Source organism: Rhinichthys klamathensis, unplaced genomic scaffold (genome assembly GCF_029890125.1).
Source record: "Rhinichthys klamathensis goyatoka isolate OS25496 unplaced genomic scaffold, OSU_Roscu_1.1 h1tg000412l_1, whole genome shotgun sequence".
Classification (NCBI taxonomy): Eukaryota; Metazoa; Chordata; class Actinopteri; order Cypriniformes; family Leuciscidae; genus Rhinichthys; species Rhinichthys klamathensis.
In genome coordinates this window covers 131,716-148,228 of record NW_026606912.1, presented here as the reverse complement: position 1 = coordinate 148,228, position 16,513 = coordinate 131,716, and the positions used below count along the sequence as shown (strand labels likewise).

General features: G+C 39.0%; 1 protein-coding gene across 7 annotated transcripts in view; it reads left to right on the top strand.

Moving 5' to 3' along the window:
* Window positions 1–16,513, top strand: part of birc6 (baculoviral IAP repeat containing 6) — a 137,690-nt gene that overhangs the window by 106,249 nt on the left and 14,928 nt on the right. For all 7 annotated transcript variants that reach the window (XM_056235020.1, XM_056235018.1, XM_056235017.1 and 4 more), the window contains exons 66-72: window positions 3,897–4,113; window positions 6,783–6,928; window positions 10,941–11,051; window positions 12,245–12,462; window positions 14,406–14,567; window positions 15,006–15,083; window positions 15,702–15,890. In XM_056235020.1, coding sequence (XP_056090995.1) covers window positions 3,897–4,113; window positions 6,783–6,928; window positions 10,941–11,051; window positions 12,245–12,462; window positions 14,406–14,567; window positions 15,006–15,083; window positions 15,702–15,890 — 1,121 coding nt within the window. The remainder of the gene's footprint in view (window positions 1–3,896; window positions 4,114–6,782; window positions 6,929–10,940; window positions 11,052–12,244; window positions 12,463–14,405; window positions 14,568–15,005; window positions 15,084–15,701; window positions 15,891–16,513) is intronic.

Here is a 16,513-nt window from a genome sequence, read left to right as displayed (position 1 = left end):
CTCATGTGAAGGATTCTCTCTTGCTTGCTCACTCACTTACACACACTCCAGACAGGCGGAGGACTCTTGTGCCCTGAATGATTTGGGAAGCATGATTTTTGTGTCAGTCATTAGACTCCAGGCCCAGTTCCGCTCTGCAAAGCGGCATTTATAATCAGACTCCTGTCAACCTGATTTACTTCAACAAAAGTGTGCTAGTGTTACTTCAAACACACCAAAAAAAAAAGTGCACACACCCACATATATATATATATATATATATATATATATATGCATATTTCATAGTGGAGTCCTATTATAAGAGGGTATTTTTTGTCTCGCTCTCTTTATCTGCATGTCATGAACAGTTATGCGTTTCTGCACGTTGTAAATAACCAGATTAAATTTTAACTAACCCACGAGGCAAAAAGCAAGTCTGCGTTTCTGCACTGCTGCTGGTGTGTCTTGTCCCGCCTGTCCTCGAGATCTTTGTTGTCATGGTGACAAAGAGTTTCCACCACATGCTCTGAGAACTGAGACACTGCATACCCCTAAAACGTTTCTTCATGGTTCCGGTGTGTGTGTGTGTGTGTATGGGGCCTCGTAAAGGGGCTGTATTATACTGCCCTACAGAAAATACATTTGTTACAAAAGAAATAATACTGTTCTTTTGAACATTCTGTTCATCAAAGAATCCTGGGGGGGGGATGGTTTCCACAAAAATATTAAGCAGCACAACTGTTTTAAACATTGATAATAATAAGAAATGTTTCTTGAGCAGCAAATCGGTATATAAGAATAATTTCTGAAGGATCGTGTGACGCTGAAGACTAGAGTAATGATGCTTAAAATTCAACTTTGCCATGACAGGAATATATTACATATTAATTAAAATATTATTTAAATTGTAATAATTTTTCACAATATTACTGTTTTCACTGTATTCCAATAAATATCTGAACAAATAAATGCAGCCTTGCTGAGTATAAGACTACTTTTTTTTTTTTTTTTAAAGATGTCTCTTGTCTGTACAAGTGTCTCTCTCTCTCTCTCTCTCTCTCTCTCTCTCTCTCTCTCTCTCTCTCTCTCTCTCTCTCTCTCTCTCTCTCTCTCTCTCTCTCTCTCTCTCTCTCTCTCTCTCTCTCTCTCTCTCACTCACTCACTCACTCACTCACTCACTCACTCACTCACTCACTCACTCACTCACTCACTCACTCACTCACTCACTCTCTTTCACTCACTCTCTCTCTCACTCTCACTCACACACAGAGCATGGAGCTTCTGTTTAAGGCTAACATCTTTTATAGACAGTGAGATGATGGGGGGAGAGGTCAGTCACAAAGGTCTAAGGTACAAACTGAAGAATCGTTTAAAGCTCGGGTGGATCAGTTTGAGTCCAGATGACCTGTGACCTTCCTGGAGTCTCTTCCTGGTAAAGAGGGAATGGATGGATGATATTGAAGTGTTCTTAGAGCTGCTGTGAGGAGTTTGACGTGAGACTATAGTATTATCTATAATAAGATAATCTCTTTTCTCCGCCGTTTTTTTTTTCTTGTCCTCCTGTCTGGTCTTCTCTCTGCTTTTTCTCTCCACTTGCCTCTCATTTTTGGTTTTCTTCTCTCCTCCCCTTTTTATCTTTCCTGCTTTCTCTTTTCCTCTAATCTCCTCTCCACCTTTCAGAGCTCCATCGTCTCCTTTTTCTGCTTCCTCTTCTCCTGGTCTCTTCTCCTTTTTCTCGTCATCTCCCTTTTGTACTTATCTTTTCAGCTTTCTCATTTTTTTCTTGATTTTCCCCTTTCCTTTTTTGCCTCTTGTCTGATCTTCTACTTTTTTCTCTCTCTCTCTTTCTTGTGTTCTCTCATCTTCTTTCTTCTTGCCGCCTCTTAACTCTTTTCGGTCTCCTCTTCTGATTTTTGTTCTCCTCTACTCTCTAGCATTCTCATCTTCTAACACAGCCGCTCTACCTCTCATAGAACGCCAGACCGAACAACAACTGAATAAACCGCGCTAACCCATAAAATGGTGCTCTTCACACATGCGCAGTAAAAGAAACATAACTTAACATCTAGCATTCTCATCTTTTTGCCTTTTTCTGGTCTTCTCCTATACTATTTCCTTTCTTGTCCCCCCTTTTTATTTCTCCTTTCTGGTCACCTTTCCACTTGTCATGACTTCCTTCTCATCTCTTCTACTCCGCTCTGATGTCATCTGCTTTCTCTTTGCCTCCATTCTGTTCGCCCCTCCTACTTTCTGGTCCCTTCATGTCTCCTTGCCTGTTCTCTATTCTCTTCTCCTTGAGTTCTGATATGTCTCCTGTCTTCCCCTTCTGTATCCTACTGTCCTGTCGTGTCCTCCCTCCTCTCTTGCTCCATCTCCACTCTTCTCTGTGCACGGCAATGGAGGGCAGGGGAGCTGACGTATGTGTCCTCTCCGCTCTCACTAACATTGTTTATCATCCACCCAATCCAGCATGGAGCTGAATGTCTGATGAGGTAGAGAGAGGAGGATTGGTGTGCAGTAAATCAGTTAGTCTGTAAATGAGATGAGAGTGAAGGAGAAACGGTCTGAACTGAGGAGAGCATGAGGAGAATCTGGAACATAGACTGACATTGAGATGAAACAACACGCACACTAAACGCTCTCTGATCTATGTTGTCCTCGCAGTGAGCGCACACTCAAATGAAACCCTTTGAAATATCTCCTTCAGGTGTTTAAAATTCCTTTCTTCTTAAAGTGCCCCTGTTACGATTTTTTTTTTTAATATTCCCTTTCATGCAGTGTGTAATATAGCTGTTTGTGAATGTAAACGTTCGGCAAAGTTGTAAAGTCGAAAGTGCATGATAACAAGTTAGTCTACCAAAAGAAAGAATCGACTCTGAACCGCCAATACGAGTCATTTTATTTTATTTTTTTTCGAATCCTACTACTTTACGGTTCTACATCACCAGAAGATACATTTGCATAATGTCCGCCTATGTTGTACGTTGTCCACCCGCAACTTGAGCAGCCCACAACACGTCATTTTACTGACGACTGATTCGCAAGTCTCGGAGTTCAAAGCAGGATCCGCAAAGCGCTTGCTCTTTGTTTGAGAATCATTGAAAAAATGTGGTGATGTGCAATGTATATTATGAGAAAATGAAAGTGTTTTTTGACCTTTGATGCATGTAAACCTGTTGTAGGAGACCTCCAAAACAAAATTAGTAACCTTTAAAATAGCATAATAGGGGAACTTTAAAAACACACACAAGTCACACAAACATGCACTCAGGACTCATATTCCTTACATTCAACTGCACACTGATAATATGAGCCTGATTATAGCGTTTTGCTTGAAGACCCTCAGTAATCTTTCTCTGTCTCGTTCCCTCTCATCCTTTATTCTCTCACTGTCCTTGTTCAGGCTTTAAGACTCCGCCGTGCCACAAAAGGATTATCGTGCCTTCTCCAAACAGGAAATACATGCACAAACAGCCCTTGTGCCTCAAACCACGGGTCCTTATAGCATCAAATCATGCTCAGTAGAAGATTGCTTGTGTTTTATGCTCGTAAAAATGGAACATAAAATATATTTTGTGAATATATTTACTGTCAGAATCTTTTTATTTTTGAGTAAACTATCCTTTTAAGCAGGTCCAACACAAGTGTTCTTTGTATATTTATAAAATGCGTGCAAGACGACTCTTCCGTTTATATAGCATTTCCTTGTCCTGAACGATTTCAACTGTTTAAATATTTGGAGGCTATGATGCTCCTAAAAACTTCTACATTAAAAACATCAACCTTGAGAGGCTGAATATGTGTGTGGATCGTCCCTTGTTTCCCTCTGTCCTTCTGTCTTTTAAGAGATGTAATCAACTTAGTGTCCTGTCTTAATACGTAATGTCTCTCTCTCTCTCTCTCTCTGTCTCCTGCAGTTTTGGACATGGCGCGTCACGTACCCCTGTATCGTGCTCTGTTGGAGCTGCTAAGAGCCATCTCCACCTGCACCAGCCTGGTTCCTCTGCTCCTGCCGCTATCAGGAGACGCTGCCGAAGAAGAGGAAGATGAAGAACGCACCGAGTGTCAGACCTCTGTCGGCATGTTACTGGCCAAGATGAAGACCTGCGTGGACACCTACACCAACCGCCTAAGGTGCGCTCTTCCTCTCTCTTAGACACACACACACACTGGTCAGTCAAACTAAGGGACAGAGGACGGGCTGAGTGACTGCTGATGGATGGATGTTCACCCTGTGACACTCACTGTCTCTGACCTGCATGTAAAAACCTGACTTATATCCACAAGATGTAACCTGATGCTATAGCCACAAGTCAAAACCTTTGTTTCATCAAAAGAGTAACACACAGTGACGGCTAGATCAGTCAGTGCTCCTCTGTTGCCCCTGTAATGCCTCCATTCTCCAGTGACCTTCACACTGACCTGAGCTTCTGCTTTTACAAACTTGTGCATTTCATATAGTGTATATGCAAAATAGTGTAGATTAGAATTGTTTTTCCCACTGTTTTCATTTGACCGAACACATACACATTATGAATTAGATTTTTAGCAAAGTATTGTCAAGGAATAATATTTTTATTTTACATTACATTTAGTTTTTTTTTTTTTTTTACAAAAAAGGTTTTAGCCAAGGGTGCTCCGATTGATCGGTCGCCGATCATGATCGGCCGATAATTGCTTTGGGATGTGTGATCGGCGGTCTCTATAAAGGCCGATCCAGAAAAGCCGATCAGATGACGCAAAACTCGCGAGACAATTTTTTTACGCCCTGGTAAAAATGGCTTCACCAGTCTGGCAATTCTACAACAGGGCTCTCAAGTGTCAAGCATTGAGCGTGACAGTCACTCATTTCGGTCTTTTGTCACGCTCTCCCGCCACACATTGTATTTCTCACGCTGAAAAACTATTTGTAATATATTTAATATGCCGCAGCGGCCAAAACTCTGGCCGCGCCGCTCTCACTGTGGAACCGGCATGAATCAAGTGCGTTTCCTCTGGTGTTGTTCGTCGAGCTACACAATAGCCAATCAGAAAATAGCACTATTGTATCTGGGTAAGATTTAACGCAACAACCAATGACAAAAATGTATCCAAACCCCGTGCGTCCGTCAAATCACTCGTACATATTTTTTTCTCTCATCAAAACGGAATATGTTCATCAGCGGTTACAGTTATATCAAGCAAGGATACGTTTGTGTTTTATTTTGTGATTACACCGGAATGAATAGAGTCCGCAACGGCGATAGTTTGAAGAGCGCGTCCGAGTGAAGACTGCGCGAGGCACAGAGCACTGTATCCATGCAACTGATCGCCGCGGCAACGAGCGCGCAGCTTGAGTTCAAAAACACATTTTAGCGCTAGATTTCTTATTTAATAGCGAACTAAATGAATGATCTGCTAGTTAACTGAAGATGTTTTATTTATTTATATTAGGTACATTGTGGGACAGACTTCACTGGATCCAAAAAAAAATCAATCTAACCATAGTGACCAGTAGTGGTGGCTTTCTTAATAGGCCTATGTTTAAAATATTTTTGCAAGGGTTCTTCACACACACACACGCACACACACACACACACACACACACACACAAAAGGTTTCTCTACCTCTCTCTTCCTCTCTAAATGCCCACAAAATCTGACTAAGCATCCCAGAAAAAAGCAAAGTTATAGATACAGATATGGAAGTTGTTGGTTTTTTTTTTTTTTTTTTTTTTTTTTTTTGTTGTGCACTTTACTGCCTGTGGTCCTTTAAGTGTATTAGAAAAACTGATGGCTGACTGACTCAAAACATTATTTTGGCTATAGCCTTTTTTGTTGCTGTTTTTAGTTTAAAGTAGTCTAAAGCTAAATTTAAAGACTCAGATGTTCTGTCTTTTATTTATTTTATTTTACATTCTACAGGAAAGTTGTATGTCAAGCCCTAAGCTGCTCCCAATAACCAAGCTGCTATGTTAATACATGTTGCTTGCAAATAAATACACAGGTGTCAATTCATTATGCATTGTCTTCTCTTAAATGTAATACTTAATGTACATTGTTGTTAAATATAGTTTAATAAGTAATGCTACATGATAAAAAGAAGTCTTCAAATAGACACTGTAATCGGTGATCGGTATCGGTATCGGGTGATACAGCTTCCAGTAATTGGCGATCGGTGATCGGCCCCAAAAATCCTGATCGGAGCACCCCTAGGCTTTTTAATTATAAAACTTAAAACAAATTTTTAAAAGGATTTGATTTTTATAAAAAAATTCTTATAAAAACAGTCTTTTATAAATGTATATAAAAATAAAGTAGTACGTGCACCCTTGAATGACAGCGCCACCTTAATTACTCTCCTCTGCATCACTTACGGGCAAAGGACATTTATGATTTCATGTCCTCTTTCTCCTTTGTCTCTCTCGCTCTCTTTCATGTTCCGTCCTGCTTAATGAAAGATGCATGTTGTGAGGGTGTGTGCTTAGCTGCAAGACAGCTGGATGTTGTTTTTAATGGTTTACTTTGGGACAAGTCACGATCTGCTGCCCATTTGATGCATTCAGTGTCTACTAGCACCTCTCACGAGCAGCGCGTGTTTGTTTCAGGGTTGGGGACATGAGAGGTTGAGAAGCTCTTGTCTTGAGGACATGCAGTTGTTTTTTCTCTGACATTTTTGTGGTCCACTCAACCCAACACTGAATGTGCAATGAAACATTTCACATGTTCACATGCACACAAGCACAAATATAGGCCCCTAATTAATAAGATATAGCGTCTACAGAAACAGAAATGTGACCCATGATGATTCTTTGTCCACCTTAGGTCAAAGAAAGACAAAAGTAAAGGGGTAATGAAGGCTGAGACATCTGACCCAGAGCCAGAAGGCCTGACGCTGCTAGTTCCCGACATCCAGAAGACTGCAGAGATCGTCTATGCTGCCACAACCAACCTACGGCAGGCCAACCACGGTGAGAACAATCTACTATTTCCCAAATACTTCCATTAGGTGCTGTTTATTAAATAATCATGGAATGGTTACATTTTTAATAACTTTGATTAAAATGCTTAACAGATGGGTATTTAATGAATTTCCAGTTTAGAAACATTGACTAATTTTTCACTTTTCATATTATTTTCTACATTTTAGACACTACAATAAAGTCATCAATACACAAATGGAATTATGGAAATGTAGTGACCAATAAAATGTTAAAGGGTTAGTTCACCCAAAAATTATTACAAAAAATTAAAATTACTCACCCTCATGCTGTTCCAACCCCGTAAGACTTTCGTTCATCTTCAGAACTCAAATTAAGATATTTTTGATGAATATGAGAGCTGTCTCACTCCTTCATAGGCTACTAGGTAATTGCATTTGCCGGCCCAGAAACGTTAGTAAAAACATTGTTAAAATAGTCCAAGTGACTACAGGGGCTCAACCTTAAGTTTATCAAGCAATGAGAATACTTTGTGTGCACAAAAAAATAAATAAAAATAACGACTTTATTCAACAAACTCTCTTCTCTTCCCTGCCACTTTCTTAAGCTATTCACTTTGTTGGCCTATTCACAAAGTACAGCTCTTCCGTGTTTTACGGCAGAACGCTGGTTCACTATTGGCTGAGCACGATCACATGCATGCGTTATGGTGCTTACATGAATCGCGTAGCAGACTGGCATGGAGGAGAATAGATTGTTGAATTAAGTCATTATTTTTGTTTGTTTTTGCACGCAAAAAGTATTCTCATTGCTTCATAACATTAAGGTTGAACCACTAAAGTCACATGGACTATTTTAACAATGTCTTTACTGCATTTCTGGGGCTGGACCGTGGTAATTACGTTGCAGTCTGTGGATGGTTCAGACAGCTCTCGGATTTCATCAAAAATATCTTAATTTGTGTTCCGAAGATGAACGAAGCTCTTACGGGTTTGAAACGACATGAGGGTGAGTAATTACTGACAGAATTTTCATATTTGGGTGAACTAACCCTTTAAAGGGGGGGTGAAACACTCAGTTTCAGTCAATCTCATGTTAATCTTGAGTACCTATAGAGTAATATTGCATCCATCATATCTCCAAAAAGTCTTTAGTTTTATTATATTTATAAAATAAAGATAGGCTGTATGAATGAATGAATGAAACCTTTATTGCCCCGAGGGGAATTTGTTTTACACTCATGGGAACCACAATAAACATAACCACAACAAACATAGAATAAAAAACAAAACAAAGAAAAAACAACAACAATAACACAACAAATAGTGACATAAAATTATCAATTCGACAACTTAAGAAATCCGAGTCTTTCTGGAAAAAGCCGAGCGGGTGGAGGCGTGACGTGTGGGCGGAGCTAACACGCCGATAGACACACACACAGCGCTTTGATGGGCATAGGTTACGGCTATCGCTCTACAGCTGCGCGCGCGCCCTTCCGAGAGAAGTGCCCTTAGGACCGTATAAGGAAATTCCGGCGCATCTGACGTCATACGCGCCCATACTCGAAAAAAACTTTCCGAAACTTGTGACAACCAGGAAGGAGTATTTTGAGAACAGAAATACTCAATCAAACATACAACTTAATTTTTGAAACTTTGTCCATGTTTAGCATGGGAATCCAACTCTTTAACAGTGTAAAAAACTCACTATGCATGAAATAGCTTTTCACCCCCCCTTTAAACAAATCAAAACCATTGTATATTTTAGCTTCTTCAACAAAGTTGCTCTTTGTCTAGATTCCAGATCCTTGTTCATTCTCAACCAACTTCATGAAGAGCGTCCTGGGGTGGTTTTGCACTCATTTAGTCCAACTCAGCCATTTCAAATAAAATGCATACGTACACTCTAAAAAGTGGGTTCAGTAAGATTTTTTTTTTTTTTAAGAGATTAATAATACTTTTATTCAGCAAGGATGCATCAATAGTGACAAAGACTTGCATTGTTACCAAAACATTTTTTTTTTCAAAAATACTGTTCTTTTAAACTTTCCTTTTATTAAAGAATCCTGAAAAAAATATCATCTTTTTTTTTTTTTTTGCAAAAATATAAAGCAGCACAACTGTTCTCAGCATTACGGTTTCACCAAATCAGCATATTTAAATAATTTCTGAAGGATCATGTGACACTGAAGCCTGGAATAATGCCTGCTGAAATTTCAGCTTTGCCATCACATTATTTTTGTAATTAATTACAGGTTTTTACTGTATTTTCTACTAAATAAATGGAGCCTAAATAAATGAGCATAAGAGACTTAAAAACATTAAAATAATCTTACTGACCCCAAACTTTTGAATGGTAGTTTGTTTACAAAAAGATTGATCTTACCCATGAATTTTACTGCACCATTTAAAGTAAATTTCCCTCTAAAACCCTTTTAAGAAAAGCTGTTCATGCTCTGTCTCTCTGTAGGGCCTGATTTCTTAGGTGCTCAAGACTTGAATCAGAGCACAAGTGAAAGCAGGACAGTTCTGGATGTATAGTGGTCAGTCCGGAGAGTGATGGTGTGTATTTCACAGGCTGAAGACACACTCCTTTCTTATCTGAGGGCCCCGGGGGACATGGAGTGACTGTTTGCTCTGACAAAATAAGCCAAAGAGAAACGGCTCTTCAGCACAGAGCCCCACCAGAGGCTCTCTAAAGCCTGATTGCGTTCTCGAAGGACTTTTAAATGGAAAGTCAGCTTTACTGGGCAGTTTCGTTTGTCAGACTAGACTTAATCTATGTCGTGCTAATTCTTTAAGATTTGAACCAACAGCCCTTAGTCATGACCAGGGTGCATTTTCAGACAGAGAGGTTGTATGATCAAGTTTAGTCCCTTTACACTGACCTCATAAAAATGGATGTGACCATGACAATTTCTAATCCTGGGGTTTAAAGCTCTTGAGAAGTCACATCTGTTTATTAACATTTGCAAACTGTCTTTCTCAGGTCCTCTAGGACATAGCTAAGGGAAATTTAGACCACTTTGAGCATTTGTTCCTAGGCAGAAACCCTTGTCATCAGGTTTGCGGGAATTACCTGCGTCACACTATCTCCACATATAATAACTATCACCCTCTCTTGGGTATCTCATGGTCTAATTCTCTCTGTGATGAGTGAATGAAAGGGGCGTTAAACGTGGTGAGGCGGATCAATGCTGCTGTCACCATCCATAAGGAAAATCTATATGATAAGAGCAGTGAGACATTACTTACCACCCCATTTAACTGCTTAATTAGTCCTCCATCTTTTTTTTTTAAGTGCCAGAGACTGCGCAGTCAGGGTGTCTGATTGGTCGAGAGTGGTTTCTCATAGTTCGGTATCGACATCGCCATCAGTATCGTGCACTGATGTAAGTGGAGCTATCGATGTCGGTTGAATTTTATGTGGCTCGTATCCAAAGCGCAGCCGTTATCGGCTATGTTAAACGCAATGGTAATTTGATTGGCTGTCACAGTGCATGTGAGGAGGGACATGTGTCTACACCCACTGCGGAATGGGCGGAAATGCCATAAAGCTCCATAAATATATGGAGTTTAATTGTGTTGTTACTCTAACGGCCTCTATCCGCAGGTCTAATATGTCTCCCTGGAGTGGTGATGGTCTGCTGGTGTTGTTGTCATTAGTCTGGCGTCCTCTCGATAACAATCTGAATTGGGGGAACAGAAATGCAGCGACTCATTTGTGTAACAACATGACATTTAGTGCTTATTGCCATTTATCAAGATAATAAATTTGCAGTCAAACGCGTCCCATTGGGAGTCTTTTAATTAAGTCAAAAAAAATTTGATCAAAGTGGGCCTTTTTTCTTGGCAGTATTTTTTGTTTACTGATAGCAGAGCTTCATACACTCATTCAGGTTACTTTTGCGTCTCGTAGGGATGTGTTGGTTGTTTAGAGATGAGAGGATGGAAAATGTGACCCACTCGAACACTCCCTCAGGCTACTCTGAAACACACATGCATGCACTTTTTTTTTGATGGGTCTGTCTTCTGTTTCTCAGAGAGGAAGATGGCAGAGAGTTCTAAGAAGGCAGCAACAAGGCCCAAACCGCTGTCCATCTTGCGTTCAATGGAGGAGAAATATACAGCAGCAATGAAGAAGCTACAATTTGGTGAGTTGAACTACACATCTCTGCTAGTGATCGACACATATGAGTTTTTACTGGCTGATTAGACATCTAGAGAGCATGTATAATAGAATTGACTCTTTGAACAAGCATTTTATTAAACATTTTACACAATATTTTTCAAATAATTTAGAATGTTTTAGGGATTCAAGGAAATCGATACCATATTGGTTAACGACCAATTTTTTTTTAAGTCATCAGTTTCCTCTATTTTTAAATTTAGATTATATTTGCCATCATCTATTATTTACTTAAATTATTCTTTAAAAAAACGAATAATGTAGTTACACTATTAATAGCAATTGTCAAAATGAATATTTTACATTATTTATGAATCTATTACACTATTTATATTATATGTTATAATGTTTTAATGCTTAAATTCACTTGTAGCATTTAGAAATTGTTTAGAAATTTTGTATTAGCTATTTAGTTGTTTTTTGGTCATAACATTAAAATAATTATCAATTTAGTGGTATCAGGCAAAATTTTACTATTGGTGCATTTGTTAAAATTAATATTTAACAACACATTAATATATGTATGGTTATTTGATGTTGCTTAATGGTAATGTTACATGTAGGTAAACAAAATATTCTAAAAAATATATATATTTTTTTTATTTATTTAATATTCTTATGTTTTAATTACTAGCTTTTCATTAACACCAAATGGATCACAAACCCTGATTAAAACCTATTTTCCCTTTTTTTTTTTTTTTTTTTTTTTTTTTTTTTTTTTACATTTGTACCAAATAAATAGTTAATGGATGGATGGAAATTGCTGTTTTCCCTTCAGCTGCTTTTTCCCCTTTAAGTGCACCAAATATTTGAAGGAGCACAATGCATCTGAATTGAAATGGGGAGGATTGTGTTATCTTGCTGCTAGAATGGCTTTTCTTGTTGTCATTCCACATCTGTCTTTGCTCTGATTGATGACAAGAGTTTTGTTCTGCCAAAAATGATTTAGCCCCACCTCAGACGAATGAGGTAATCTCAACTGACGTGACTGTTAACAGGTCTGCACTGGCTCACACAGAACAGACCCTTCAGAATACACAGTACGCCTGTTTCTGGAGGAAATGTGATGAAACGTGAATCTGATCATATCTTTCAGGCGTATTGCATTGTCATTGTGACTGCTGATAACTAACTGTCCGTGTGTGGTCTCTTCCACAGACACATTTGAAATGGTGTGTGAGGATGAGGACTCTAAGCTGGTGTTTAAGGTGAACTACCATTACCTGTCTCAGGTGAAGAACGCCAGCGATGCCAACAGTGCCGCCCGTGCTCGACGATTAGCACAGGAGGCTGTCACGCTCTCCACCTCCCTCCCTCTCTCCTCCTCCTCCAGTGTGTTTGTCCGCTGCGATGAAGAACGCCTCGACATCATGAAGGTATGAATAGACACCCTCGGCCCATCCACTGACAGTTATATTTAAAAAAAGAGATTGTTGTTGATTAGAAAAACAGATCGATTTGGGCCACATCAGCATCTTAAATGAGGTTAAAAGCACCAATTGTGGACCAGAATATATCTCATATAGACGAGTAAGATTTATTCCAGAAGCATTCATGCAATCAACTACATTATTAGCAGCGATGTCAGATTTGTAAAAGAATCATGCTTTTATACTGGTTATTTTTGATGATTCTGTCAAACTGATTCACAGAGCATTTGTTTATCACTAAAACTCTGTGGAGGAATTATAACAAATTTTACTCAATATATGCAAAATGCAGATGGATGAGCATGATTAATTGCATCATATTTAATAAGTATATTTTAATTATTGCTTGAGTGATAATTCCAACAAGTTTTTAAAAAAATACTATTTTTTTATATTTTTACATATATATTTGATCACACTATATTTATTTTTGTGTGTATATATATATATATATATACACTACCGTTCAAAAGTTTGGGGTCAGTGAGAATTTTATTTTTATTTTTTGGAGGAAAGAAATCAATACTTTTATTTATCAAGGACAGTAAAGACATTTATAATGTTACAAAAGATTCTATTTCAAACAAATGCTGTTCTTTTGAACTTCCTATTCATCAAAGAATCCTAAAAAAAAAAAAACTGTACTACTGACAGACCAACAACTGTTTCAACATTGATAATAATAATAAATGTTTCTTGAGCATCAAATCCTCATATTATACTGATTTGTGAAGGATCATTCGACACTGAAGACACTGACACTGGTGATGCTGAAAATTCAGCTTTGATCACAGGAATAAATTACACTTTACTATATATTCACACAGAAAACAGCTGATTTACACTGGAATAATATTTAATACTATAACTGATTTTTGTTGTATTTTTAATCAAATAAGCGCAGCCATGGTTAGCAGAAGAGAATTCTTTTAAAAGTATTTAAAATCGTACCGACCCCAAACTTTTGAACGGTAGTGTGTATATATATATATAATCCGATAATATCTTATTAATATCTGATTAAACTTTATTTATAATTCATATAAATTATTTATACATTTCTTTATATACATTTTTATCATTTAAAATAAGTTAATGATTTAAATAATGTGAATTGATTCATTACACAAATCAATGAGTAAAATCATAGAATCGGATATGTCAGTGCTTATTATGAGCAAACCAGGACAGACTCAAGCCCTGCTGTTTACTGTGGGTCAACATGAACCTTTCGATCTCTGCTGCATGACAAAACAACCGCAATGAATCCCAGCAGTCGCTTGCTTGTCTCGCTGTCCTCTGGTCTCTAACACACACACTTATGAGTGCACATACTCTTCCTAATGACATTTGAGATGTGTTTTTGACCCTGGCTGCTCTCTAAGTGTGTAAATGTCAATGTGTCTGGCTTGAGCTCGGGCAGGCCAGACCACAAGCGGAGCCCCAGTCAGACTGGTCACTCACTGCTCCGTCTGTTTACACTGACCCCTAACAGCGGGCCAGGTCTCCTCCACACTTCATACAATCTTAATGGACATTAATAGTAAACTGAGCTTTGTGAGCTGTGTGAGCACAGTTTTGTGTGTGTGTGTTTAGTGTTGCGTTTGAATGGTCATGTCAAAACAGTCTTTACGCCTGAGTGCAGCTCCACCGCCTGCAGTGGAGAGAGATTTACTGGATGGCATTACAGTCCTCCGATCTGCCTCTCTCTCACTCATATGTCTGCCTGTATCTGTTCATACTCCCTAGCTCTCTCTCTATAAACATGGTTTAGACATGCACAATCATTCCTGTGCTGTTCAACACAATGCTTTCATGTTAATGTTTGTCACCTTTGAATGATTGGAGGCTTGCCGTTTTAATGGCTGTTTTCCTGCTTTTTCTTTCAGGTGTTGATAACAGGGCCCGCAGACACACCATATGCCAACGGCTGTTTTGAATTTGATGTCTACTTTCCTCAAGATTACCCAAACTCCCCTCCTCTTGTTAATCTGGAGACCACTGGTGGCCACAGCGTCCGCTTCAATCCAAACCTCTACAACGATGGAAAGGTTAGTGTTTTCTTCCTGTTTTCTCAGATTTTTCAGTGGCCGATACTGATACCGATAAATAGACTAGGTTGTAAATATAAAAATAATGTTATTATATAGTTATTTTTACGTGTTTTTTTTTATTTTGTTTTACAGCTCATGTCAAAAATGTCTGAATATTGACTGAATGGAAATACAAAAATAATGTTATTTGTATTTTATTTATTTATAATATTTTATTTTTTATTCATTTTTATTATTATATTTTTACAAAAAAATTATTTTACTGCCGATGGCAATAATCTAAAAAATATAGACCGATTTATTTGCCTGTTTGATTTATAACGGTCAATCACTAATAAGCTTCCTCCTCTGACTTGTAATCATTGTTTAGTTTAACCATTAAATTTTTTTCTTCTCTTCATCTCCACCTGCTGTCATCCCTTCGGTAACAACCAGGTGTGTTTAAGTATCCTGAACACCTGGCACGGGCGTCCAGAGGAGAAATGGAACCCTCAGACCTCTAGCTTTCTACAGGTGAGCCAAATCCCGTTCGTTTGTAGTTTCTCTTTCTTAAATAATCAGGGGTTTTTTAAGCTGTCCTTGTCTCTCCTGTTCATGCTCATTAGTAAGGAAGCATTTCACTTCCAATACTGATACTGCATAAGTGAGGATGATTATTTTGGTTCTGAAGCAGTGGAATGCTGGAGAGAACACCCCTTATTTCATCACTTTCTGAGACCATTTAGTCATATCACCTACACATCGACCATTAAGCATTTACAACATTCCCATCTTGGCTTCCCTACAGTAATTATCTGCCCTCATCTCAACCCCTCCTCCCTCCCTTCCTCCCTTCATCATACCTCTCTAAATAATCGGCAGGGGAGCTGTTTCGCCCTGTAATATTGATCTGATCAGGCTCTGCTCCTCTCTCTCCTCTCGCTTGTGCTCATGTACTGCTGCCAGCAGTTCATAGAAATGTCTCCATTGATTAGTGCTACAGTTAGTGTCCAGCCGATCAATAAATGGAAATCGGGCACTGGGACAGTAGTGCTTTGGACACAGAGAGCTGTGTGTTCTTCACCTTTTCACCTGATCTGTGTCTCTTTCCACCTTGGATTTATAACACATGTGTGTGTCCGTCTATTTTAGGTGCTGGTATCAATCCAGTCTCTGATCCTGGTGGCTGAGCCATACTTCAACGAACCTGGTTACGAGCGTTCCCGGGGCACGCCGAGTGGAACACAGAGCTCCAGAGAGTACGACGGAAACATCCGGCAGGCCACCGTCAAGTGGGCCATGCTAGAACAGATCCGCAACCCTTCACCCTGCTTTAAAGAGGTTAGATATCATTCATCACAAACACTTATCGGCTCATGAAAGGGTGCCGAGGTTCATGCATCCACATATAAATGTGATATTTGGAGAAAATATTTGGGGGGGGGGGCTATTCTATATAAAACAATATGTATTATATACATATGAATAATTTGTGTATGTGTGTGTGTATATACACTCACCGGCCACTTTATTAGGTACACCTGTCCAACTGCTCGTTAACACTTAATTTCTAAGCAGCCAATCACATGGCGGCAACTCAGTGCATTTAGGCATGTAGACATGGTCAAGACAATCTCCTGCAGTTCAAACCGAGCATCAGTATGGGGAAGAAAGGTGATTTGAGTGACTTTGAACGTGGCATGATTGTTGGTGCCAGAAGGGCTGGTCTGAGTATTTCAGAAACTGCTAATCTACTGGGATTTTCACGCACAACCATCTCTAGGGTTTACAGAGAATGGTCCGAAAAAGAAAAAACATCCAGTGAGCGGCAGTTCTGTGGGCGGAAATGCCTTGTTGATGCCAGAGGTCAGAGGAGAATGGCCAGACTGGTTCGAGCTGATAGAAGGGCAACAGTGACTGAAATAACCACTCGTTACAACCGAGGTATGCAGCAAAGCATTTGT